Source organism: Gastrolobium bilobum, unplaced genomic scaffold (genome assembly GCF_033153095.1).
Source record: "Gastrolobium bilobum isolate Gb01-03AN ecotype WA unplaced genomic scaffold, APGP_CSIRO_Gbil_v1 utg2122, whole genome shotgun sequence".
Taxonomy (NCBI): Eukaryota; Viridiplantae; Streptophyta; class Magnoliopsida; order Fabales; family Fabaceae; genus Gastrolobium; species Gastrolobium bilobum.
Window position 1 is genome coordinate 458,549 of NW_026897715.1, and position 27,458 is coordinate 486,006.

The following is a 27,458-nucleotide window of genomic DNA, read 5'->3' on the forward strand; positions in this document are numbered from 1 at the left end:
GCCTAATTTTAAATATACCCTTTCCATTTCTTGGCAAGGAGAAACCATGCTTGGTCAAACTTGAATAAAATTTCAAATAGACACCCATCAATCACCATGACTAAAGAAATAACCATCATATGTATTAAAAAAGAAAGAAATAACCATCATTTAGTTTGTTTTATTTTTTTTGAACAAATTTTTTTTCCTCAAAAACTGCTATTTTTAACTTATAAATTTTTTTTAGCATTGGTCAACTATCATGGAAAGAAATGCTTCTATAGTAAGCAATACCAAACTGATGTATATATATAGTGTGCGAGCTGCTAAACAAAACCCGCGATACAACTCAGAATCTGAGAAACAGTAATATAGTTCAATACCCTGATACTGAATGATATATCCAGAATCTGGTATTTTCTTTCAGCCTTTCAGTTTTGGGTACCCTTTTTAATCTTTTTGTAAAGAAAATTAATGTCTTTCCATAATTGTGTCTTCCATTTTGCATTCTCTTTTGGTTGAATAAATGTCTCTCAACGTCTCTCCGCCTCCATGCCTCCCTTATTCTTTCTCTCTTTCTTTCTGGCTTCTAGTACACAGCTTTGTCCCCGTTGATGGTTATGTTGATGTCATGACATGAAACTATGATGTCAATCATAGTTTAATTCAAATTATTAATTTGAGATGGAATCAACCACCCCAAAGTTGCTGGTATTTGATACTGTTACGTGAGAATTATTATAATTGCACTAGGGGCATTTGATAGAGTAGAATTTTTTTTTTATCCGAAAATCTCGATTTTTAAAAATATAATTTTTAAAATTTACGATAATATTCGAAAATTTAAAATTTAAAAAAATTCAGTTTCTTGAGAATCTTGAAGAATGATGCGTACCAAACGCCCCCTAAGTGGTAATCTAGCACGATAAGTGGATTCAACACTACACTTTGTATATCTTTATCTAACATGGGACTTTACTCCTCACATTTGGATTCAAATATTCTCCCAACCCACATATCAACAAGGCTTGACAACACTCGTTAAGTTCTTACCTCACAATATGGGTCTGGAAGGCTTACAAATCCGAACAACACCGGGAATATTCGAATATAGGCCAATCAACCTTTGGTTTTGGTAAACCCGTTGTATAATTGATGGTATGAGAGAATTATCATCAATGAGCTAAGCTATCACAATAAATGGATCGATACCATATTCAACCCAAAATCTTAAAGCATTAGATTTAAGAGTCACTAACCAAAATAGAGCTTGCTTGCTCACACTTAGAAACACCATCATATAATCTTTTTCAAGCCACTGTTTTATCTTAAGAATAGTATTAAAATTTAAAATGAGAAGAAAAAGTGATTCAACTAACCATATGAGTGATAATCCGTTTTCTTTTTCTTCCTTAGTTTTCTTTCTTTCTGTGGTGGTTGGTGATCAGAAAATGAAAAATATTTTCCGTGCTTCCTTGCTATGCCTGGTTCAGCAAAGAGCGTGTTCATGTTTCTAAGCAAAATCATTACCTTCAACGAGTAATATAGTTGACTATAATTTTATTAGAATTGGCGAACAGCACACTTATATTTAAAATCCTGTGGGATAAGCCCGTGTGCAAGATATAAATCTTAGACCTTTGCTTCATAGGATGGTCCAACAAATCTAGAAAATGACAACTGGATCCCGGAGCTTCAAGCTATAAAAGAACTTGTACCACATGAGAATTTAGTCCTATTCAAGAACGAAAAGCAGAGGAAATCTTTTTACTGAGCTGTTTAGCTCTGATTCTAAAACTCTGTCACTCATTTCAGAGTTACCTACTTTTGGGGTGGCTAAGCTTTCTGAGTTGTTATTTTTGTGTCTCACAACAGTGTTCCATAGCTGGAGAGTATAGAAGGAGCTGAATAGATATGAGGCCTGAGAATGTTATGGATGAAGAAGTGCATACAAACGGGGAAAAGAGAGAAAAGAGCAAAGGGAAAGAAAAACCTGAAACTGTTCCTTATCACAGGCTGTTCTCATTTGCAGACTCCATTGACATGCTGTTGATGATTGTTGGCACCATTGGGGCCATTGGAAATGGTGTGAGTTTGCCTCTCATGTCATTGCTGTTTGGCCAAATGATTAATAGCTTCGGAAATAACCAGTTTAGCCCAGACATTGTCAAGCAAGTTTCCAAGGTAAAATTAGGAAACCAGATAAATAAATTTGGCTTTTTTTTATTGCACTTATGATGTAACAAAGTCCTCACTTGTGAAAATTGCAGGTCTCTCTTAAATTCGTATATTTGGGAATAGGCAGTGCTGTGGCTGCATTCCTCCGTAAGTATATTCTATAATTAAGATCACCAGTTTTCATTATCCCAAAAGCTTAACTTGTTAGATTAAGACACCTAAACGATGGCAAGGATCAAACTCTAAACCATTTAGTCATAGAGACTAGTCTGATATCATATCATGTCATGAGTCAATTATCTCAAATTAAGTTGTTAGGTGAACATCCATCCATGATTTTATATTATATTTACAAGACACTAAGCTGTGAAAAAACATTTCATTTTTCAGAGGTGGCTTGCTGGATGGTCACAGGGGAGAGACAGGCAGCAAGAATAAGAGGCTTGTATTTGAAAACTATACTGAGACAAAATATTACTTTCTTTGATAAGGAAACTAACACTGGAGAGGTGATAGGGCGAATGTCAGGTGACACTGTTCTCATACAAGATGCCATGGGAGAGAAGGTACTACTACTACTTCTACTATTGCACTAAAGACTTGGATGCAAATCAGGAGAAAAAATCACTTTGAATTTTGTTGTTACTGATTTTTTCCCTGAGTGCGCATTTACAGAATGCTTTCTTGTTTAAACAGGTAGGGAAATTTCTGCAGCTAGTAGCAACATTCTTTGGTGGCTATGTGATAGCTTTTATCAAAGGGTGGCTTCTTACTCTTGTCATGTTGTCCACTCTTCCACCTCTTGTCGCTTCTGGCGCTGCTATGGTCTTTACCATTGGAAGGACGGCATCCAGAGGTCAAACCGCGTACGCTAAAGCTGCACATGTAGTTGAACAAGCAATTGGCTCAATAAGAACTGTATGTTGTTAAGCCTAACAAATTCTTGTGCAATTCTGTAACTTCTCAATATAAGAGCTATGATAGTCATTATTTTCTTTTGCTGTGCATATTTCCAGGTCGCATCCTTTACTGGGGAAAAGAAAGCAGTATCTAGTTACAGAAAATTTCTTGTAGATGCTTACAAATCAGGAGTTCGTGAAGGTTTTGTAGCCGGAATCGGTCTTGGCATGGCTATGTTATTTATTTTCTGTGGTTATGCTTTGGCTGTATGGTTTGGAGCAAAGATGATAATGGAAAAAGGGTATGATGGGGGTGCGGTGAGCACTGTGATTGTTGCTGTGTTAACAGCTTCCATGTAAGTAGATTCTATTTTATATATTTCATGTTCTATTGAAGTTTATTAAAACCAACACAACCACACAAGGCAACAGATAAAATAGATGCATGCTTCAACTTATTTACATGATTTCATATCTTAGGTCACTCGGCCAGGCATCTCCTTGCATGAGTGCTTTTGCTGCGGGCCAAGCTGCAGCTTATAAAATGTTTCAGACAATTGAGAGAAAGCCAGAGATAGATGCCTATGACCCAAATGGAAAAATATTGAAGGATATCCATGGTGAAATAGATTTAAGGGATGTTTATTTCAGTTATCCAGCCAGACCTGAGGAGTTGATTTTCAACGGATTCTCTCTTCATATATCTAGCGGCACCACTGCAGCTTTAGTAGGACAAAGTGGAAGTGGAAAATCTACAGCTATCAGTTTAATAGAAAGATTTTACGATCCACAGGCAGGTGAAGTTCTTATTGATGGTATTAACGTGAAAGAATTTCAGCTTAGATGGATCAGAGGAAAAATTGGCCTCGTTAGCCAGGAGCCCGTGTTGTTTGCATCTAGCATTAAGGATAACATTGAATATGGGAAGGAGGGAGCAACAATTGAAGAGATAAGAGCTGCAGCTGAACTTGCAAATGCTGCTAAGTTCATTGATAAACTGCCACAGGTTCTAGTTTCTAGCCAAATTTTACTACAATTTCAAAGCTATTTTAGGATTTGTGATCTTGCAACATGTTAAGTAACCTCGAGCTATTTACCTTCTGTATCCAGGGATTGGACACAATGGTTGGTGAGCATGGAACTCAGCTATCTGGTGGACAAAAGCAGCGCGTTGCCATTGCAAGAGCAATCCTGAAAGATCCAAGAATTCTACTTCTAGATGAAGCTACAAGTGCACTTGATGCAGAGTCTGAAAGGATAGTGCAAGAGGCTCTAGACAGGATCATGGTCGACAGAACCACTGTTGTTGTTGCACATCGCCTGAGCACAGTGAGGAATGCTGATATGATTGCTGTAATTCATAGAGGGAAAATGGTTGAGAAAGGTAGGAAACAAGTGTAGCTAAGACATGGCTTCTTTCATTGAGTCAACCATTACTCACATTATATGCGTTTCACACTATATTGTCATTATTATCTACATTACCATATAAGTTGAAACAATTTAATAACTACTTGAGGGATGATTATCTCTAATTATAAAAGAAAAAGTAAGATTTTCCTTTGGTATCAAGTTAACTATTGTCTTACTTGGATAACAAGGATCCAGGCTACAAATAAAGACTGGAATTCATATCTCACTATAACTTGTGTTTATTAATCAGGAACACACATAGAATTACTCAAGGATCCCGAGGGAGCTTACTCTAATCTTATACGTTTACAAGAAGTGAACAAGGAATCAGAAGAAACTGCAGATAATCAAAACAAGAGTGAACTTTCTTCAGAATCCTTTAAACGATTGAGTCAAAGAAGGTCACTTCGAAGATCAGGATCATCTGTGGGGAATAGTAGCCGCCACTCATTTTCAGCTTCATTTGGTTTACCTGCAGGAATTAACGTCCCTGATCCTGAACTTGGAAATTCACAGCCCAAAGAACAATCACCACCAGAGGTTTCACTCTGGCGCCTTGCTTCCATCAACAAGCCAGAGATTCCAGTGCTTCTGATTGGATGTGTAGCAGCTATAGTAAATGGTACCATACTTCCAATATATGGCGTGTTGCTTTCCAGTGTCATCAAAACATTATATGAACCATTTCCTGAGATGAAAAAGGATTCCAAGTTTTGGGCACTAATGTTTATGACCCTTGGACTTGCATCCTTAGTGGCAATTACAGCCCGAGGTTACTTTTTCTCTGTGGCTGGCAGTAAGTTAATCCAACGTATCAGGCTAATTTGTTTTGAGAAGGTGATCAACATGGAGGTTGGTTGGTTTGATGAGCCTGAACACTCAAGTGGTGCAATTGGTGCAAGGCTCTCAGCAGATGCTGCATCTGTGCGTGCCCTTGTTGGTGATGCACTGGGACTATTGGTTCAAAATATAGCAACAGCATTGGCAGGTTTGATCATTGCTTTCATTGCAAGCTGGCAGTTGTCGTTTATTATTCTTGTCTTGCTTCCCCTCACTGGAATAAGTGGATATTTTCAAATGAAGTTCTTGGCGGGATTCAGTGCAGATGCAAAGGTTAGCTTCTTTTCCATAACCAGACAATGTGCATGATTTAGATTTTGCAACAAATTATAAGTATTGTAATACAAATTGATGCAGATGATGTATGAGGAAGCTAGCCAAGTTGCTAATGATGCAGTTGGAAGCATAAGAACAGTAGCTTCTTTCTGTGCTGAAGAGAAAGTTATGGAACTATACAGGAAGAAATGTGAAGGTCCCATGAAAACTGGGATACGACAAGGCTTGATCAGTGGAACAGGATTTGGGGTTGCATTTTTCTTACTCTTTAATATCTATGCTACCAATTTCTATGCAGGAGCAAGATTTGTGGAAGCTGGCAAGGCATCATTCTCAGATGTTTTCCGGGTACTAAACTCTTTGATACTTATCCATCATTCTTTGTCAACTAGTGGGGAAAGTGAAAAAGTATTACATTTCAACACTTAGAAATTTTCTTCTTAAAATGTTTTGCAGGTTTTCTTTGCTTTAACTATGGCAGCTGTTGGAATTTCCCAATCAAGCTCCTTAGCTCCTGATTCTAGCAAAGCCAAGACAGCCACTGCTTCCATATTTGAAATAATCGATAGGAAGTCAGAGATAGATCCCAATGATGAGTCTGGTAGCACACTGGATAGCGTGAAGGGAGAAATAGAGCTTCTTAATGTAAGGTTTAAGTATCCATCTAGGCCAGATATACAAATTTTTCGAGACCTTAGCTTGACTATCCATTCTGGCAAGGTAAAGTTTAAGGGTTTTATTTATTTATTTATGTTATCAAACTCTATTTCGCATCACCAAACAGGTGAAAAAGCATGTTGCAACTAATGGTTCCAATCAAATTTGTTGTTCCAGACTGTGGCCCTTGTTGGTGAAAGTGGAAGTGGGAAATCCACAGTGATTGCCTTGTTACAGAGATTTTATGATCCTGATTCTGGTCAAATTACACTTGATGGGATAGAAATTCAGAAGTTACAACTCAAGTGGTTAAGGCAGCAGATGGGCCTTGTAAGCCAAGAGCCAGTCCTGTTCAATGACACTATCCGTGCCAATATTGCCTATGGAAAGGAAGGCAATGCAACTGAAGCAGAAATCCTAACAGCAGCAGAACTGGCCAATGCCCATAGTTTTATCAGTGGTTTACAACAGGTAAAAATATTAAAGTTTCAGAGATAAACATAAAGATACTCACATGGTAAAATCATGTAAAATTTTAACATATAAATCATCCTTTTTCAGTCTTATTATGTCTTTGCATTAGTTTCAAGTAGACTTGTGTCTTATTGGGCGAACTATTCAGTATTCACATATTATTTTTGTTTTGGGGTCTTTTTCCTACAACAGGGTTATGATACAGTGGCGGGAGAGAGGGGAATCCAAATATCCGGGGGGCAAAAGCAAAGGGTAGCCATTGCACGTGCTATAATTAAAAGTCCTAAGATATTGCTGCTAGATGAAGCCACAAGTGCACTAGATGCCGAGTCAGAGAGGGTTGTTCAAGATGCATTAGACAGAGTGATGGTGAGCAGGACCACTGTGGTTGTGGCACATCGTCTATCTACAATAAAAAATGCAGATGTGATTGCAGTAGTAAAAAATGGAGTTATAGTGGAGAAAGGAAGGCATGAGACGCTCATTAACGTTAAGGATGGATTTTATGCTTCCTTAGTCCAACTTCACGCAAGTGCTTCAGCAATATGATAGTCTTTAGTCTTTACCCCCACACTACACTCTCTTTTACTTTAATTTTGTAAAGCTCAATTGAAAAGCAATACTTCACCCTTGCTACCCTTTTTTTCATAGAAGAAAAATCTTAGTAGTCTAAATAAATAAGAATCAATGGATGACCAAGAAAAAGTGAAAAACGACGGAATTGCCTAAAAAGCTTGTAGGAGAAATAGCAAATTTAGCGCTTATTATCTTTCCCTACATTTACGTCTTTCTAACTTTCTCAGCATGATGAAAAGCATTACACCTCAAATTGACAGTTTCGTCTATCAACAGGAAGGATTGCACTTTCAAAGAATTTTAACTAAATTACAACTTATCAACATTTACTTTGGTCCTTTTTTCAGAAAACCACCAGATATTACAACCAATCTATTTTTATGATATTATGACAACAATTAAACACATGTTAAATTGACATCCCACTCTGTCAAGTTTCTCACATGATGCATAAAAATTATCTTCAAATCTGTTTCTATTTCTTCATCGCTATCATTATTTGTTCCTTCCCACATTGGCGTGTGCTTTGTGGGCCACAACCACAAAGGGCACCGCTTTAGACATTTCTTGATCACTTTCATTCAGCACCCAATCTTTCTCTCTTAAAAAATCGTTATTTTTCTTCTAACACAGGTACTCATTCTCTTCTTGCTTTCCCCGTTTCGATCCACAATATACACGCTACCTGGATTCGGAAGTTCGGATATATTCGAGTGGCCTATATATTCGGAGTGAAAACGGATATATCCATGTATGCAGATTTTGACGGGATTATGACAGTTTTAGACATTAGGAGTGTCAATTTTCCATACTGCCGTCCTGAATATATGCATGGATATGAATATGAACGAGTGCTATACAAAACAAAAGCGAAATCATGTAACTTCTCAAAATATAAATATCAATACTACAAGTCATCATCACTTTCGTCACTGTAAGAAACAAGGCCAGTTTGAACAACTTCACGGGTCTTATCAGCTTCGTAATTCAATGATTGTACTGGTTCTAAAGACTTACTCTTATCATCCCCGGGAGTTGTTCCTGCTTTTGAAACTTCACCATTTCCTTCATCCAACTTGGCTTTTTTAGTTTGGGGCTTGACTTTTACAATCATGCCTAATGAGCGAGAGGCTGGATTCTTCTTTCCAGCAGACTTTTCTTCCTGCAAGAGAAAACAGATTGCGTGACAAGCATAAAAATAGCAACACACTCTTATTATTTCTGATTTAAAAATGCATGTATTGTTGCAATGACTAATAAATTAGACATCCCTTCAGAGGTTGAACATTGGAGCATTACAAATCAGGGCTTCCATTTACGTCTTAGATGAACAAACAAGTAAATGTGCAAAATAAATAATAACACTATGCCGTCAAGGGAGGAGGGGAGGTTCTAATCTAGTAACCCTGTAAAATCATAAAGGAAGCCTTCAGTTGGGAGATTTAAAAACCATAAAAAAAAATTGACCGTATACACTTTGAAATTTCAGAAAACATTACAGGAAGGGCAATACACACAAGAAACATTTTGGTATGAATGTCAAATTAATGATGGTAACCCTTCCAACGAACATATTCTTCGAAAATCTTATTCAGCAATGATAGACCTCAGTATTGGCCAATTATGTAAAAATGTTATTGATCAGTTGCATTATTGTATGGAAATGTATACATTATTACATCACTTCCTTGCAGCACCAAAAATGGTAGCAACGTACATGAAATTCACTGACCAACCTGGATCAAAGGTAAAGGGGTTTTTTCCTTAAGTTCATGCACAACATTGGACTGTGCTTCCACTGCTGCCTGAAATCAACATACAAGAAAAATATAGTCAGAAAAATCATTGACTAAATAATTGACACATTATGTAAAATTCACTTCAGCAATAGCAACCCAAAATTATTCCAAGAGAAACTAACTAAAAAGGTACAAGCAATTTGTATATTTTTACTTAAAGAGAAGTATTGCAATCATACAGTAATTGTGATGACTTAACTTGAAAGCTACGGATTTGTTGGGCTTCGTCATCTGCCACTTTTCGTTCATATTCCCTCCTTGACTGAAAGATGGATAAAACACAAATTTATGTTAGAAAGAAGAAGGCACTTTTATAAACTTTGCGCGAACAATTTGTTCAAGCATTTCTTTTGTTCTCCATAATGATAAAGGTCATAAAATTGTTTCTAAACAATCTAAAATAGATGTCTGCACAAACCTTGAAGCAAAGGACATATCTAATCAGATAAAATTTCACAATCGACACTTACAGGTTCCAGCCATGAATTTTCAGTGAAACAAAATGCTGTAAAAATAAAATCAGAAACTTACTGTTTCATAATTTTCGAGAAACTCAGTCTCGTCTTCATCTAAAGCTTTAGGTGGTCCTGTGATTATTATAGACAGGTCAAATTCAATCCGGAATGATAACAAAAGGAAACCCCGCAGAAAAGAGAAAAGCAGGGGAAAAATAATAATAATCTGAACATAAGCCAAACAATTAGGATAAACTATGCCTGTCTCAAAAGGGCTAACACCAAGTAAGCATGAAAGAATGAACAGGTTCATCCTTACAAGCTGTGCTAAGCAATTGGCAGTTGGCATTGCCACACACTATCACATTCAAAATTATTTTGAAAATCAAGAAGTTCCATATTCTAATCTAAACCAACTTCCACAAACAAGTTGTCCTAACTCCTAAGGCGAAAGTGAAGGATCATGGTTATGCTAAATGCTTGTCGAACTACTCAGTTACTTACTATGCTTGAACCTTTCATTAAATTCCGCATCCTTTTTGTCTTTATTTTCCTTTAGAATCTGCAATTGAAAGCTTGATCAGTAAGTAAATTCCTCATAATCAATCTCTTATTGAAAATTATAGAGTAAATTTTGCGTTACAAGAAATGAGAAAGCAAACCTCGTAGAGAGGTCTATCCCTCTGGGCAGTGCCGTCTTCAACTCGTTCACCCCTTGTTCTTTTTGATTCTACCAACTGTTCCAACACAATAAGTTGAACAACCATGCAAAAATCAATAATCGGTAACGAAACCCTAATTCATGCCCAATTCATGGATTCGAGAAAGGAAACAAAATAAAGAAGGGAGTGCGAGTTTAAGAATGAGTGAGTTTATTTACTTGATCTTCAGAGACAAAGTTCATAATCCTGATAGGACGATCCGAATCTTCGGCCATGGCTTGCGATTTGCGAACTTCAACTGCTACCAAAACTACAATCACCAGTAAAACAAAAAAACAGTTACAGCACAACAACGAGGATGAATGAAGCTTTTGGGCCGATCTGTTTCTTGCGGTTGTGGTGGGTCATTTGGTTTCTCTAATCGGATCCAGTCCAACTCAAAAATAAGAAGGGTACTATAATATTTACTGTTTATTATGGTTTATTTCATTTAAGAAAAAAAATTTATATATGAACATGTAAATTTAAAATATTTTCATATCAACAGTTTCAATCAACAAATATCATTGCTGATATTAGAAATATCTCTCCCAGACTCGAAACTCCAATACATCTAATTTCACAAATCAACGTTTTTCCTTAAAAAAAAAAACACCTAATCACATGTCTTATGAAACGTTAGCATAATTTATTTATTTATTTATTTTTACTTTGATGTAAGTTTTAGAGAAATTACGTATTATACAATAAATTATGCAAATAATTTTTAAAAAAAATGAATGAAACACCATTAGATTATTTTGTAATTTAACGAAAATAATTGATATGAATACATGAATCAGCTATAGGATAGCATATCCCTGCCTATAAGACCCTGTAAGGTAAGTAAGTTAAAACAAAATTAAGTTGCTACTCCTAGTGAACAAAGTAATGTGATTATAGGTGTGCCCACGTGTGAAAATGCTGTCGTAGGTAGGAGGTAGCAACGAAACATGCCAACAAGGAAAGAAATACAAAGAGAAACGGAAGGAACAAACCGAGGCTGAGGAGGTTTCACTGCGTGGGCGCTGTTGTTATTTTTGCGAGTTTAAAAACCTAAAATCCTCAGCCCCCACCCACCCCAATCCCTCTTCCTAATTGGGGTGTTGGAATTAACAGCAATAGGGCACAAAAGTCAACATTTTTCATACTTGCCCTTTCATCAATGTTTCTTTTTCATCCCCCCCTCCCAAACCTTATAAGCTAGCAGTTTCTCGTCTCTCTCAGGTAATTAAATCCAGATTTTGTTTTATACGTTCCATTTAACCAAATCTTGATTTACTTTCCAAAACCCTAGCTCATTATTGAATTTGGGATCTTCTTTTTCTTTCTCTTTTCTTTTCTTTTTGACTTGGCTGCTGGATAACTTATCTGCAGAGCGAATCTCCGAGCAGCTTCAATCTTGAAGAGATTGATTGATGGCGGGTGAATTTGTTCAGGAAGACTCCCATTCTGTGGGGTTCTTTTTGTGATACCGATTGATCGAGTATCTGAGCTTTCGGGGTTTAAGTAGAATTTAGTTGGGGATCATTATTCTCCTTTGGGATTTAAGGTCTATGCAAATTCTTAGGAGTGAAATAAGAATCTTGATTAGGGTTCATATCTTTTCTTGGTAGTCTTGATTCTTTTATCACTTTCCCCCGTTTTTTTATTTTGTAAAGTTTGCTTCTTGATACTGGGTTTGTAAGTGTTGTTGCGTTTGTAGCTAGCTACCTTGATTTTCAATGTCTAACCCAACACAACCTAATGTTGGGTTCACCCCTTCAAACCCGGACAGAGAGAGTCCAATTCCGCCTCCTCCAAGTTTTGCAGCGGCACCTAAATTTCCTCCACCAAAATTACATTTTCAGCAAGATCAAGGTTCTTCCCATTCCATTAAAACCTCACCAGCCAATGGGGTTACAACTGGCAGTCCTGTTCCTCACTTGAGCACCCCTCCTGGACCACCTGTTTTTACATCACCTGTACGTCCAGCTGCTGTTCCTTTTCGCACATCGCCTGCATCGCCTCAGCCACTTGCTTTCTCTTCAGCCCCTTCTTTTCCAGCTTCATCGCCGCCACAATTTTCGAACGGATCATTTGAGTTGCAGCACCAAGGTTCTGATAGTATAGAGGACCATGTTCCTGTCGGGGAGTCATCCTTTGTTCTTTTCTCGGCTCATAAGGTATATTCTTGTTTATTTTAATTCATAATCAAGGCATGTAATTTTACGTTGAATTACTATTTCTTTATTCGCAATTTTCTTTTTCATGAAATATATGAATTTTTCTTTTGCATTTGATAAGTAGGTATTGAAACAGAAGAAACAATCTAATGTACCGAGTTTGGGTTTTGGGGCATTGGTCTCTCCTGGGAGGGAGGTCTCAACAGGCCCTCAGGTAATACAGCGTGATCCCCATCGCTGCCAAAGCTGCGGAGCTTATGCAAACATATATTGCAACATATTGCTTGGATCAGGCCAGTGGCAATGTGTTATATGCCGGAAACTGAATGGAAGTGATGGCGAGTACATTGGGCATAGCAAGGAAGATCTTCACAGATTTCCTGAACTATCTTCACCCATGGTTGACTTTGTTCAAACTGGGAACAAGAGACCTGGTTTTGTTCCAGTTTCAGATTCCAGAATGTCTGCCCCAATTGTTCTTGTTATAGATGAATGTTTAGACGAACCTCACTTACACCATCTACAGAGTTCTTTGCATGCTTTTGTTGATTCTCTCCCTCCAACAACAAGATTAGGAATTGTACTATACAGCCGTAGTGTATCAGTATATGATCTTTCAGAAGAGTCAATTGCATCTGCTGATGTGCTTCCCGGGGACAAATCACCAAGTCAAGAATCGTTGAAAGCATTGATTTATGGTTCTGGCATATACTTGTCACCAATGCATATTTCACTGCCTGTAGCACATTCCATATTTTCATCATTGAGGGCATACAAGTTGAACACACCAGAAGCTTCCAGAGATCGGTGCCTAGGAACTGCTGTTGAAGTTGCTCTTGCTATTATTCAGGGCCCATCTGCTGATCTGTCCCGAGGGGTAGTCAAAAGGTCAGGTGGCAGTAGTAGAATTATTGTTTGTGCTGGTGGACCGAACACTTATGGGCCAGGATCTGTTCCTCATTCTTTTAATCACCCTAATTATCCTTATATGGAAAAGACAGCATTAAAATTTATGGAGAATCTAGGTCATAAGGCTCTTCGACACAATACTGTGGTTGATATTTTATGTGCTGGAACATGCCCTGTAAGAGTTCCTATCTTGCATCCTCTTGCAAAAGCATCAGGTGGAGTTTTGGTTCTCCATGATGATTTTGGGGAAGCCTTTGGTGTAAATTTGCAAAGGGCATCTGCCAGATCAGCAGGCTCTCATGGTTTGTTAGAGTTGCGCACATCAGATGATATCCTCATTACTCAAGTTGTGGGTCCTGGGGAAGAGTCACATGTAGACACCCATGAAACGTTTAAAAATGACACTGCTCTTTATGTTCAAATGCTGAGTGTTGAAGAAACACAGAGTTTCTCTCTCTCCATGGAAACTAAAGGAGATATCAAAAGTGATTTTGTCTTTTTCCAGTTTGCAATTCAGTATTCAAATTTGTATCAAGCTGATGTGTCGAGGGTCATTACTGTTAGACTGCCAACAGTAGATAGTATTTCAGGATATCTTGAGAGTGTTCAGGATGAAGTAGCTGCTGTCCTCATTGCAAAGAGAACTCTGTTAAGAGCCAAAAACCATTCTGATGCAATTGATATGCGAGCAACAATAGATGAAAGAATCAAGGATATTGCTCTAAAATTTGGCTCCCTATTACCCAAATCAAAACTTCATTGCTTCCCAAAAGAGCTTTCTCTCTTACCGGAGCTCCTTTTCCATCTCAGGAGAGGACCACTATTGGGAAGCATTATTGGCCATGAAGATGAGAGGTCTGTGCTGAGGAACCTATTTCTGAATGCATCCTTTGACCTATCACTCAGAATGGTGGCTCCCCGTTGTCTAATGCACAGGGAGGGGGGAACTTTTGAGGAGCTACCAGCTTATGATCTTGCTATGCAGTCTGAGGCTGCTGTTGTACTTGACCATGGCACTGATGTCTTCATTTGGTTGGTATGCCTCCTATTATCTGTTCTAGTACTTATAGTCTTTATCTTTATATGGTTTTTTGAGGGACTGTTATGGTACTAACCTAAATAAATTATTGTTACTGCACTTACTATTCTGCCAATGGCCGGTCATGTTTTCAAATTAGCTTCCTGCTATGTAAAACCAATGATAGACAGAAGGATAATTTTCATGGTGATGGATTTGATAGATCATTGCATTATAAAATGTAGATACCAGATTGGGTCTGGTCATAGTTTTTAATGATACGCAATAGCGCTTGGTGCAATAGCACTGAGCCACAGATAGTAGCACATAGGTGCTTTGCCCTGGTTTTTTCTTAGTTTTCATCTTCCTTTCTTCTCTTCCGTCTCATTGCTTTTGAATGGGAAGGCCGCCCAGCCTTTTCTGCCACCAGACCAGTGGCTGCTGTTGCTAACAGCTAATGTGGCTGGTGGCAGATGGCAAGCTAAGGGTGTTGCAACTGGAAACCCATGCTCAGGAAAAGAAACTTCGTTAGTTTGTTTTTTTATTTTTAGTCTCTTGACTGAGAAGGTACAAAACTGTTGAACTTGTTGGTCAATAGTTCTTATGTGAGTTATAGTTATTGAAATTCCTTACTCCTAGTTCCTATACCCTTCCGTTTTTGAATTATTTATGGTTAAGTGGTATTGCGTTTTTAAGTATCAAACATTTGGATTTTGTATGTTTACTGTAGTTAATGAGATTTTGTGTTATGTTTTTGGTTGAGGGAGAATTTTGTAAACCATGTAAATACTTGTTTGGGTTTGTTGTATATGGTTTTATTGGCTATATAATCGAGGGGAGTGTTGAAAACCATATAAATACTTATCTGGGTTCATTGTATGTTAATTTTTTTGGCTATGTAATCTAGGGTAGTGTTGAAAACCATGTAAATACTTGTCTGGGGTCATTGTATATTACTTTTTTAGCTATATAATCTACTCAATTGTGTAGTTGAGTTACACTGATTTCACCAAATGTCTCTTGTTTCCTCCTTACTCAACAAAAACCATGCAGACAACTCTCTTGCAATTAAATCTAGGGATACTGAAACTGAAATTTGGTAAAATTAACAAGACCAAAAGTGTAATTGAGGCTACACTTTGCATTCATGAATATAAATATAATATTCTATTTCTTCTAGCTAATGTGACAGTTCTTATAACATTTATGTTTGCCGCAATTGTAGTTTGTTTCCCGGTTCAGAAGTTTATTTTTCTTGTTCTAGTTGTTTTCTCCTAATATATATTTTTCTAATATTGATGGGTGGATCCTAGGGTGCTGAACTCGCAGCTGATGAAGTACGAAGTGCTGCTGCTTTAGCTGCATGCAGGACATTGGCTGAAGAGCTGACTGAATTCCGTTTTCCAGCACCTCGTATCCTTGCATTTAAGGTTAATTTTATTTACTATTCCTACTCCATAAATCTTTCTCTGCATATTTCCCAGTTCCATCTTCTGCTACTTATAAGGTAAACTATAACGGACACTTTACTTTTGAAACAGGAGGGTAGCTCCCAGGCTCGATATTTTGTTTCTCGTCTCATACCAGCTCACAAGGATCCTCCTTATGAGCAGGTGAGCACTACTAGCACTTTATTGTGAGACAGAAATATGTTTTTTCTTTCATTTTCTCTGTTAACTGCTTAAGTGCCATGTATCATATTTTTTGTGGCCTGGTCCAAAACCAACCACATTTCAGGATAGCTATTGTTACATATTGAATGATGCAACTTTTGCAGGAAGCAAGATTCCCGCAACTCAGGTCATTGACATCAGAACAGAGGATAAAGCTGAAAAGCAGTTTTGTTCACTTCGATGATCCCAGTTTCTGTGAGTGGATGAGAAGTTTGAAAGTGATGCCACCACAACCAAGCTGATGATGATTAGAGTCTGCTTTTTAGGTGCTTTGGTGGGTTGATTTATGAGGAGACCTAAAGGGTCGTTGCATCTTCCAACTTGTTGCTTATTCTTTATTAAGTTGCTGAAGCGAAGTTTGTTTACATGCATATGTCCTCAAAACTCTCGCTTCAATGCCTCCTTCCCTTTCATTTTGTTCACTTCCGAGAAACGTCTACAAAATTGCTAGTTACAATTGAAAAAAAAAAAATGAGTGTTTTTTTCTTTTTTGGGGTTGAGGGGTGGAGAGTGACTGTTACAAAGAAATTTTCACAATTTACATGACGTCAGTTAAGATGTTATCATAGAGCAATAAAGTATCTCTCTTAATTTATATTTGTAGCACTTACTGATTGCCCATTATTTTCTTCATTGTTAGTCTGAGGATATGTTTAGAAAATTGATTTCATTATAAATAGCTTTTCTTGTTTGAAAACTTATAAAATAAATATTTATCTTATTCTTTTGTATAATTATTTTTGAATACAGGAGTTAAATTTTAAATTAGATTTAACTTTAAATCAATTGAAATCGGCATGGTGCATTGTCTTGTTAGAAATAGAATACTTGAGAATAGCAAGCTTGGTGAGGAAAAAAAAATTAAATAAGCAAATTAACACATGTATAATAAGATGTGAAATTTTTCCAATATATGTATGAATAACAGAAATTATTAGTCAATTTTAATTCTTTTGATCAATTTTTTTTAATATTTTTTACTAATACATTAATTAATTAATTATTCCGGTCTAACTAGGCAGAATTATAAATTCAGCAAAATTCTCTCTATTGAATTTTTAGCATGTGTGTATGATTAAATTGAAAAAATCTCGTAATAGTTTATCCATGTACTTCGTGATAGTAATTTTTTTCTTTAGTTTGACTTTGACACTAAAGGAGTTTATATGGAATGATACGATACGAAAATTAAATCAAAATTTATAATTTTTAATATAAAAAAAAAATAAAGATTTGATTGAAGATTTAAATTAAAAAATGTAAAAGATTATTATTAATAAAAAGATAAAGGTTATATTTACAACTTATTTTCGTTTACAACCTCTTACAATAATATTTTAACCGTTGATTTCTGTCAATCAACGGTTATCATTTTTTGCCAATTAATAATTAATTAATAAATTTTATTTGCGAAAATCTTAACCGTTGAGGGACGGAAATCAACGGTTAAGATATTGGTTATAAGAGGTTGTAAACGAAAATAGGTTGTAAATATAATCTTCCCCTAATAAGAAAAAGAAAATAAAGATTGATTTCCGCCAATCAACGGTTATCATTTATTGCGAATTAATAATTAATTAATAAATTTTATTTGCGAAAATCTTAACCGTTGATGGACGGAAATCAACGGTTAAGATATTGGTTATAAGATGTTGTAAACGAAAATGAGTTGTAAATATAACCTTCCCCTAATAAGAAAAAGAAAATAAAGATTTTATATGTGATTTAAGGGATATGGTATATTTACAATCAAAAAAGTTTACAACCTTTATAATCAACCTAATCATCATTGATTTCCGTCAATCTAACGGTTATTATTTTTTAATATTAAACATTCAAATTTTCTAAGGCTTTGAATAAATGTAGATAACTTATCTACAGTGAGCTCAAAATGACGTCGTTTTGAAACGAAAATTAAAGTATTTTTATAATTATAATTTATTTCAGAGTTATAATAGTCTTTTTCATTATAATTTTTTAATTTTTCAACCTAAAACGACGTCGTTTTGGGAGTAAATATAAATAACTTATCTATATTGAGTTTGGAAACGCCTTAAAATAAAAATAAAATGAAGAATAAAAAAGGGCAAGGATTTACTTTACTTCATAAAATGAGGAATAAAAAAGGGGTTTTATTAATCTCTTTTTACATAAGATAGGTATCTTATGTTGTAGAGAGAAACTAGATGGGTCCTACTATTACAAGAAAAAAGAAAAAAGAAAAAAAAGTGAGGTGCGGAAATCGAATTGAGAGAAAATGAGATAAACTACCTCATGTAGAAGGAGACTAATATTTCTCGTAAAAAAGGGCAAGGATTTACTTTACTTCAATCCGCAAGTAAAAACAATACGTTACATTTATACTGAGGAACTGAAAAGTGAAGACTGAAGTGAAGAGAGTAAAGCAAAGAGCAGAATAAGAAATAAAATCGGAGAAGGACGCAATTTACCTGAAAGCGAAAACCCTAGAGTCCCCTCGTGACGCTACAATCGCTCTCACGCGTTTCATTCACCTTCGGCATCTTTGCAACCGGTACACACAGCTTGCGTATGAATCCACAGATGGTTCTGCATCACTATCTAATCCTAACAGTTATCTTTTGGCTATGGCAGGATCAGGTGCTCGTCGTTCAGAATGGCGGGGAGTGAAGCGAAAAATTCTGGCTCAAAGCAATCTGGTAATTTTCATTACTAATGTTTGATTATGTTTAATGTTCACTTCTAATGGCGAAGCTCTGCAGGTGCAAAGAAGAAGGAGGTGAAGAAAGAGACTGGCTTAGGACTTACGAATCGGAAGGCTGAAAACTTCGGAGAGTGGTATTCTGAGGTATATGTTTCCCATTATGTTCCATTGAATAGTTTCTACTTATCCTTTTGACTTTATGAGAGTTCGGTCAGAATTGCTCATCTAGATCTGATCTTGTTTCTCTGTTTGACAATATCAGTAGTGTATGTGTTGTTTGACTTTGTCTTTCGATTAATGTGACAGGTAGTTGTTAATGCGGAAATGATTGAATATTATGATATTTCTGGCTGTTATATTCTGAGGCCTTTGTCAATGGCAATATGGGAGATTATGCAAGTAAGTCTCTTATTTCTTCTTTTGTTTTAGATAAATGGGTGAATGTATTGTGGAATAGTATAATTGTTTTATACTGACATTTCTGCCAATTAGCTCTAGTGTTAATTAATGTATAAATATTATTTTATCCCATTAATGGTGTTTTTGGAGAAACATAGCAGCCTCCTCAAACAGGGATGCATATTTCTTTCTTTTATGCTTTTTACGTAGCTCAGGATTTCTTTAAAATTCTTTTATTGTTTCGAAAACAATGTGCAGGCATTTTTCGATCCAGAAATAAAGAAAATGAAAATCAAGAACTGCTACTTCCCTTTGTTTGTGTCTCCTGGAGTTTTGCAAAAGGAGAAGGATCACGTTGAGGGGTTCGCTCCAGAGGTGAGACTTTGTGAATTTGTTGGACCATGTAATGTAGACTGTTCTATGAGTTGGGTTAAGATTTTTTTCGAACGAGGGAACATTATCCCTGCATATTAGGGATGTAGCTAACTAACGGTAGTTTCATTAGTTGAAATGAGTATTTTTTATTTATTTATGAATTTCAGTATAATAATCTATGCAACTGCATTGCTTTCCAAAAGGACATTTTATTTTGGAAACACTAGTATTTTTCTGATTGTCTTACTCTTTTTCCAGGTTGCTTGGGTGACTAAGTCTGGGGATTCTGAATTGGAAATTCCTATTGCTATTCGTCCAACTAGTGAAACTGTCATGTATCCATACTACTCTAAGTGGATAAGGGGACATCGTGACTTGCCTTTGAAACTAAATCAGTGGTGCAATGTTGTTAGATGGGAGTTCAGCAATCCTACACCATTCATCAGGTAGTGAATAGTTTTTTGTCTTTCACCTTGTTTTCCTTTCTCCATGTTATGTAATGATTTGTTGGCTGCTATTAACGTAATTAACACTCAAACTTAAATATGAGGCTTTGAATTTTGGAATGTTCAGTCTTTGAATGTATACGTCTTATGTAATGCCTTAAAATTCTCTGCACGTTTTCTTTTAGAATTGATGTTCATCTAGTGCTGTTTCTGTTGAATTTGGTCATAGTGAAGCAAGCTTGCAGAATAATCTTTTTTAATCTTAAACTTGCAAGAAATATTATTTTTTATAAAATTAAATATTGTCCCTGTTAATATGTTATCAGAAATTGTTGCTACCATGCTGATTAATTTATATTCCATTGGGTGGTGCTCTTACTTATTTTGATTGCAGGAGTCGTGAATTTCTTTGGCAGGAAGGGCATACTGCTTTTGCAACAAAAGAGGAGGCAGATGCAGAGGTATTGTATCAAATAGTTATTTTAGACATTTCAGTTTTGGTCTCTGTTAGGACTTAGGACCCATTTGCAAGGTATGGGACTTGGAGTCTCACATGGGCAACTAATGTGTGGTTTATAAGACCTTGGGCACTTTCACCCTTTGAGCTAGCTTTTGGGGTAGTGCGTCCCAAGGGTCTTATCTTATCAGTCTCGTTTGTATAACCTGCCTTAATTTTGTCATCTTTTGTCTCAGTATTTTGAATTAAGAGTTGTTAAGTTTTTTTCTTTCATCTCATGCTTTGTATAACCTGCCTTTATGACAAGGAAATTTCCTTTTTTTTTCTTTCTAAATCAAACTTGTGTCACTACCTTCCCCTGTTTGGTGGTTTTATAGTACTTCAATTATATATGAATTTCCTTTTTGCTTCAGGTTCGTAGTAATGTGTACTATCTGCAGATATTAATGGGTTCATATTTTTTCACCCAAGCAAGCAGATATTCCATCTTTTTAAAATTTGTTTACAAAATATCCTAAACTATTACTATTTCAGGTTCTTGAAATATTAGAACTATATAGGCGTGTTTATGAAGAGTATTTGGCAGTTCCTGTCATAAAGGGTAAGAAAAGTGAGCTTGAGAAGTTTGCTGGTGGACTTTACACTACCAGTGTTGAGGTACATCTCTGATGTTCTTGCACGAGCAATGATATGTTGTATGATTGGTGTAAGTTGTTTCTATAATTGTGATGTTAAATTTTGCTAGGCATTTATTCCAAACACTGGTCGTGGCATACAAGGTGCAACTTCTCATTGTCTGGGCCAAAATTTTGCTAATATGTTTGATATAAACTTTGAAAATGAGAAGGGAGAGAAAGCAATGGTCTGGCAGAACTCGTGGGCCTATAGTACTCGAACTGTAAGCTTTGATTTCTTGAATTTACATGCATTTGAGGATTCCTCTACATCTTACTTCATTTATATTTATGGCTTTTTTTGTAACAGATTGGGGTGATGGTGATGGTTCATGGTGATGACAAGGGATTGGTGCTGCCTCCTAAAGTAGCATCAGTACAAGTCATTGTGATTCCTGTGCCTTACAAAGATGCTAATACTCAAGGAATCTTCGATGCCTGTTCTGCAACTGTGAATACATTGTCTGAAGCAGGTATTCGTGCTGAATCAGATTTTAGAGATAATTATTCTCCTGGATGGAAGTATTCAAACTGGGAGATGAGAGGTGTTCCTCTAAGAATTGAAATTGGGCCCAAGGATTTAGCAAATAAGCAGGTCATCAACTTTGTCTTACAGTTGTATCAATTCTATATGTCATTTTGCTTCTACACTGTCAGTTTTTCAATGAACCCAAAGTAAATCTCTTCAGATTTTGCACAGGTCCGTGCTGTTCGACGTGATAATGCAGCAAAGATAGACATTGCTAGTGCTGATTTGGTTGAGGAAATAAAAAAGTTGCTTGATAATATTCAACAGAATCTGTTTGATGTTGCCAAACAAAAACGAGATGAATGCATACAGGTCATACATAGTTGGGATGAATTTGTGGAAGCTTTGAACCAAAGAAAAATGATCTTAGCTCCTTGGTGTGATGAGGAGGTATGAATTGTGTATTTTCATCCAAATGGCAAATATAACTCTCTAGGTGTCTTGATGATATGCTATCCAAGTTTTGAGATTTAAGGCATTTCCTTGTTTTAGCAAGTATAAACTTAATTCTCTTTATACTACTCTTCTGTTTCTCTCTGATTGACGCCAATCACGGTCTATTTAGCTAAGATGCATTTTTTATGTCACAACCATGTTATACTGAAAAATATATCAGAAATGATGTTGTAGGTTGTTGAGCAATCACTATTTCTATTTCAAAATTTCCAGTCTGTTGGATCCTGTAGATTGTCTTTCTTCATTATCAATTGACAAAAATAAAGCATTTGATTGGTCCAACCCTTGAGAATCTCCCTGCATGTGTCTGTCTTGGGAAAAAAAAGTGTTGATATTAATATTTTGGAAACCCTATTGTGTAATGTATATTTTTCTCATGGGACTTTAGTACATTACGTAGTTGTCTCATGCGTAATGTTCTATAATGTCTGGCCATGCATGGTGTGTGGTTTGGTGTTTTCTTGTTAACTGTTTTTGGTATATATTAATGCTACAGGCAGTTGAAGCAGATGTCAAAGCAAGGACAAAGGGTGAGATGGGTGCAGCTAAGACTCTCTGTAGTCCCTTTGATCAGCCAGAACTCCCAGAAGGTATAATCCTTCTCGTTCGTATGTGGGTGATATTATTGTTTTCTACAAATGACCCTTGAAACCTATTTGCAGCTTTAGCTGCTGTATGAACTTGCTATCTAATATGGTTTTATGTTTCCTATTAATGCCTTTTGCCCCCTCTAATGAATAACCTTCTGTATATTACATTTAATGCCGATATTGCTTATTAAGACCTCGTGTGGTTTGGTTAAACATAGGCACCAAGTGCTTTGCGTCAGGAAAGCCTGCAACAAAGTGGTCGTACTGGGGCAGAAGTTACTAGATTACTGGAGCTATATCGGTATTAATGGTGCCTTGTCTGGATTTGTGGTCATACAAATATTCTTTTTCGTTTGCTTGAATATCTTCTTTTTCGACTGATAGTTTTACTTTAATTTTATATGGTACAATTTTTATTTTAGTTTAAAGCTGGGTAGCCGTCCAATTATTGTTTTGAACATGACATCATCTACTGCATGTTTAGATGGATGGAAATGAAGCGAATGAAATTATAAATTCGATCGAACAATCCAATCCTGGTTTGCTCGTTCCTGCATTAAAGTTTAAAATTTGTCAAGTAATTTTTATCTCTTACGAATTAATTCAAGTATCAGCAATACCTAACTTCAACCAAATACCAATACGTTCACTGCAGTGGTATAAGTACGTTTTATTCGTAATTAACAGGTTAAATTAACTAATTCTAACTGAGCAGTTGCATGTGCATGTTTCTCATGTCGACGTGCCTGCACAGGAGCCTCACCTTATCTCGCATCTTGATTGCAAATGTTATCAGTCAGAATTTAGAAACAGATGACTACCTCCTGGCTGTGTTGTTAACTGAACAGCAGGCAGGGTATAGAACATACAAGGAGAAGTAAAATATTTATGAGAAATCTAGCATCAGACATGAAACATATGTTTGATGAACCAAATGTTAAATCTGAATTAAATATAAATTGCAAAAAATGAAATTAATGCATTTTGAAGTTCACCCTTCCTTACAACCATAACAACTGACGCAAATGTTGGAACATTTTTATTTTTATTTTCAATTTATGATTAGCTGTTCGGTTTCAAAACAGATATATTGCTGTTGTGAACATTCCATTGCCTTGGGAATATTAAAAGGTATACTTGGTTCTTTTATTTTTTGCGAACATTTATTTTCATATTTTTAATCCCAAAAAAAGGTTTATTTTCTTGCAGTGACTGTCCTATATATTTTTCTGTGTAGAGCGGAATTTGCATTTAGTCTTGAAATTGAGAAAATGACTTATCATTGTTAAAGTTATCTGATACAGTACATGGACTCTTATTTAAACTGAAAAGCTCAGTAACTAAACTGAGAAACTGAAATAAAAAAAAATTAACAAGCTTAAAACTAACTCAAAACTAATTCCGGTATTGTCATCTGTCATGATTTGTCACTTGTGAGTAAAAGCTAGACGAGGAGAAATGAGTTTGAGCAGCTGTCTCAGATGACTTGTCTTGAGTCTGAAATTGGGCTAGAGTCTGCTGGTTTTGAACTTGGGCTGGAGCCCATTGAGGTTGGGTCTGGTAAGATTAACAAAAAATGTACTGAAGCAACAAAAAAAAGGAATAAAAAAAATAAAAAAATCAGTTCCAATGGAAGTAGGCCTCGATTTTATCTAGTCATTGTATGATTGTATCTCAACATTTCACCATTTTCTACTTTTCATCCTTACAGTTAATTCTGCGAGTTCATCTAGTGCCGTCCTCAATTTTTTAAATTTAACTGTAAAATAATGAATGGCAAGAAGGGTGATATACTCATATACTTCAAAGCAAATGCATGTGCCAAATGCAACTACCCCACATTCATTCAGCTAAGTATTACGCAAGGCTAATTAATAATTTCCGACCAATTCTTACCTGTAAAAGCATGAATTGACCAGATTTGGTATTTTCATTGGGGTCGTATTAATATGTATTGATCCTATAAAATCTTGGTGTTGCTGTTATTAGCTAGACATTCAGACCTTGAAAGTAAAGAAAAGATCTCTTCGGTGGGTGATTAAGAAGTACACTTTATTATTGTCGGGTCATTCTCTTTAGTCTTTTACTCTTTTTTTCTAAAAAAAAATAAATCAAATAAATATTAAAAACTTAACAACAAGCATTCTTGTAAGCATGAAGATCTACTGCAATAAAAAATAATAATTAAAAAAAAAACAGAAAATGCGTGCTTCCCGTAATTAAAACAGTATAATAATGACAATTTTTGAGACCCGCCATCTGCCTAAAACCCCCTAGTTAAATTCAACGTGTTGAGACTTGGGAGTGGAGGTATATATATATAACAAAGTGAATGCATATATTGAATCGTACAAGGTGGTTTTATTATTATTATTATTTATTATTTTGGTGGTTGATGGTGAATAGCGATTTCTTTACGTATAGACCAAACAGCTTTAAAATAAATAAAGATGTTGAGTAGAGATAGACCCTCTTTGTATGTCTGTGTCTAGAGATAGGGATATTTTCTCTGAATGTAAAGAAACTTGGGACACTCTCACTCTTAGAGCTAGTTTTTGGAGTGGTGTATCTCAAGGTTCTTTACATGTTATCAGAGCTTGAGTGACTACAAAGTCACAAGTTCGATCCTCACCGCCTCCCACTTTAAAGTGAAATTAAAATAAAAAAGGTAAACCAAAAAAAAATTGAGCCTGTGTAATTTCCACGCTTCTATAGCCTAAAGGGCTCTTGCGTGAGGGGGCGTGTTGAGATATATAGTCCCACATTGATTGTATGAGTAACTAATGTAGAGTTTATAAGAACTTGGACACTCTCACTCTTTAAGTTAGCTTATGAGCTGGTGTATCCCAAAGTTCTTTACAATTTACGTCAATTATCTTTGTACTTAGGACAAATATTTGCCTTTGCTTTGTCCGATCCTTAGTGTGTAATGTGTTATATGGTCCATGAAGCTAGCTGTAAGCCTGATACTTCATTAGCAGAGGAAAAAATAAAATGACAAGAAAATAATAAAGAGAGAAAGACAAATGCCTTTGGATCTAAGTAATTACTCTCGCCTTGTTGCTACTTCCGTTTTTAATTACTTGTTTGGAAACCTAGTCCTTTATAAATTTTAGGGTCACTCTCTTTGGTCCTTTTGGTTATTACTTGGTACAATGATTCTAATATTATATAATAAACTAACTCTCTTGAAAACATAAACTATTAAGAGAATGATTGTAATTAATTTTACTTTTGTATCAAACAATTTATTAGAAATACAAAATATTAAGAGAAGTTGATGGTTTATCATCATCCTTAATTATTAGAATCCTGAGGCTAATTCACGTTTTCTTATAATTTCAAGTATGTCGCGAAAACCAACGTATTTGATTTCAGGTATGTTCGGAGTGTGTCGGGGGTTCGCTAATTATGTCATTAATTAGACTAACAAAACATGAAATGTGCACCTCATTTAAATCATTAATCACAACTTACGCAAGGCACTGGCAAAATGATGCTACACTAAGAATGTTGAGTGTTTCTTTCTTTTCTTTTCTTTTTTCTCAATTCCTAATATAATCCCAACAAACTTTGTGCTGAAAAGTTCATAATGAAAAGATAAAATACACAAAATTTGTGATTATGCTTATGGCTGCTTTTATTATCTTGCTACCAGGTTAATGATGTACCTTTTACATAATTAATTGTGGAAAAAAAAAAGGACTTAATCCAAGATATTGTTCTTGTGGTTCAGGTGTGCTTCTTACATTTCGGTTGAGTTCAAACTTTAACCAATAAATAAGAGAATTAACTCTCCTAAATGCGTTATACTGATTTATATATGCTAAACAAATAATAAAATATATTTGTAATTTACATGATTTTTTTTTAAGTACAAAAGAGGGGCGTAAGCCCAAAAGAAAAGCAAAGTAAAGTCAACGTTGATCAGCTGGGCATCATATCCCAACAAAGAAAAAAGTCCTTGCGAAAATCTAGGAAGAACAACGTAATTCTCATGAACGTGGGCAGCAACACCAACCAGCTAATTGGCACACCTATTTTCATCCCTGCGGGTATGGTGGAAGGAAATTTGCCACTGCAGATCACGCATGTTCTGCCTAAGACAGATGTGTCCAATCACGATTGGATGATTGATCTATGATTCAGGTGCCTTCTCTAAATACTTATGAGTTAGGTATTTTGGGGACAACAAATCACACACTATCTGATGGCCTTAGCCTTGGGAGAGGTGTGTGTACTATCTAGGCTGCGTAAATAGGTAAAAAGAGATTAGTTCCTACCTATAGTTTTTAGCTCCTATTTATAATGCTTACTTGTGGACCTGTGCTGATCATGGACCTTACTGATCATGGACCTCATTCTGGTCCATAGCAACGCCATTGTTAGATACGGTACACAAGAGTCCTATAAGGGGTAATTTACATGATTTAAAGGAGCAAACAATTACTTAAAAGATTCTTTTCCTCATGAAGCGAGGAGGTTGGGATTTGGTGCAATTTCCCCTAACATAATTGGAATAGGTATTGTATTGTCCTTGGTTTTGTCAAATATGTAGACATCTTATAAATGAGGCTTGTCGTCATTCATGATATTGAAATGTCAACTATTACGTTTCATGTATTATTGCTTAAGCATACCTACCATCATTATAAATTATGCAGTAAGGTTGTGTTTGATTTTGTATAGAGAAATGAAATAGGGAGGAACTGAATGCCATTAGTTAACAATGTTTAGATTTTTGTTTTTTGTTTTTTTGTAAACACAGTATTTAGATTTCTTAATTCTACCTTGTATATGATCCCCCCCCCCCCCCCCCCCCCTCTTTTTCCTTTCC

At 35.9% G+C, this 27,458-nt stretch overlaps 4 protein-coding genes across 5 annotated transcripts; 3 read left to right on the forward strand and 1 right to left on the reverse strand.

Moving 5' to 3' along the window:
• Positions 1–1,893: 1,893 nt before the first annotated feature.
• LOC133309478 (ABC transporter B family member 21) lies at positions 1,894–7,265 on the forward strand. The gene is made up of 12 exons (XM_061510261.1): positions 1,894–2,163; positions 2,250–2,304; positions 2,548–2,723; positions 2,854–3,075; positions 3,174–3,412; positions 3,537–4,062; positions 4,167–4,440; positions 4,720–5,582; positions 5,667–5,933; positions 6,042–6,305; positions 6,420–6,713; positions 6,909–7,265. The coding sequence occupies exons 1-12, from the start codon at positions 1,894–1,896 to the stop codon at positions 7,263–7,265; spliced, it is 3,807 nt and encodes a 1,268-aa protein (XP_061366245.1).
• Positions 7,266–8,066: 801 nt separating this feature from the next.
• On the reverse strand, positions 8,067–10,548 carry LOC133309508 (uncharacterized). Its single transcript, XM_061510288.1, has 7 exons — positions 10,427–10,548; positions 10,209–10,283; positions 10,051–10,108; positions 9,623–9,678; positions 9,291–9,353; positions 9,029–9,097; positions 8,067–8,454 (listed from the first exon to the last, which is right to left on the reverse strand). Exons 1-7 carry the CDS (start codon positions 10,481–10,483, stop codon positions 8,200–8,202), a joined length of 633 nt encoding a protein of 210 aa, XP_061366272.1. The 5' UTR covers positions 10,484–10,548; the 3' UTR covers positions 8,067–8,199.
• A 695-nt stretch (positions 10,549–11,243) lies between these two features.
• Positions 11,244–16,609, forward strand: LOC133309495 (protein transport protein SEC23 A-like). 2 transcript variants are annotated; one of them, XM_061510277.1, is made up of 6 exons: positions 11,244–11,474; positions 11,625–12,412; positions 12,537–14,357; positions 15,653–15,769; positions 15,881–15,952; positions 16,117–16,609. In XM_061510277.1, the coding sequence occupies exons 2-6, from the start codon at positions 11,972–11,974 to the stop codon at positions 16,252–16,254; spliced, it is 2,589 nt and encodes an 862-aa protein (XP_061366261.1). In that variant the 5' UTR covers positions 11,244–11,474; positions 11,625–11,971; the 3' UTR covers positions 16,255–16,609. The 2 variants fall into 2 exon arrangements, 1 of the variants encoding a protein (XP_061366261.1); XR_009751335.1 differs by lacking the exon at positions 16,117–16,609 and having other exon boundaries at positions 12,537–14,353; positions 15,881–15,948.
• A 1,799-nt stretch (positions 16,610–18,408) lies between these two features.
• Positions 18,409–23,066, forward strand: LOC133309451 (proline--tRNA ligase, cytoplasmic). Its single transcript, XM_061510229.1, has 13 exons — positions 18,409–18,545; positions 18,626–18,690; positions 18,754–18,839; positions 19,002–19,094; positions 19,353–19,469; positions 19,728–19,915; positions 20,310–20,376; positions 20,907–21,029; positions 21,118–21,270; positions 21,357–21,641; positions 21,747–21,965; positions 22,528–22,621; positions 22,840–23,066. The coding sequence occupies exons 2-13, from the start codon at positions 18,648–18,650 to the stop codon at positions 22,902–22,904; spliced, it is 1,533 nt and encodes a 510-aa protein (XP_061366213.1). The 5' UTR covers positions 18,409–18,545; positions 18,626–18,647; the 3' UTR covers positions 22,905–23,066.
• The last annotated feature ends 4,392 nt before the right edge of the window (positions 23,067–27,458 follow it).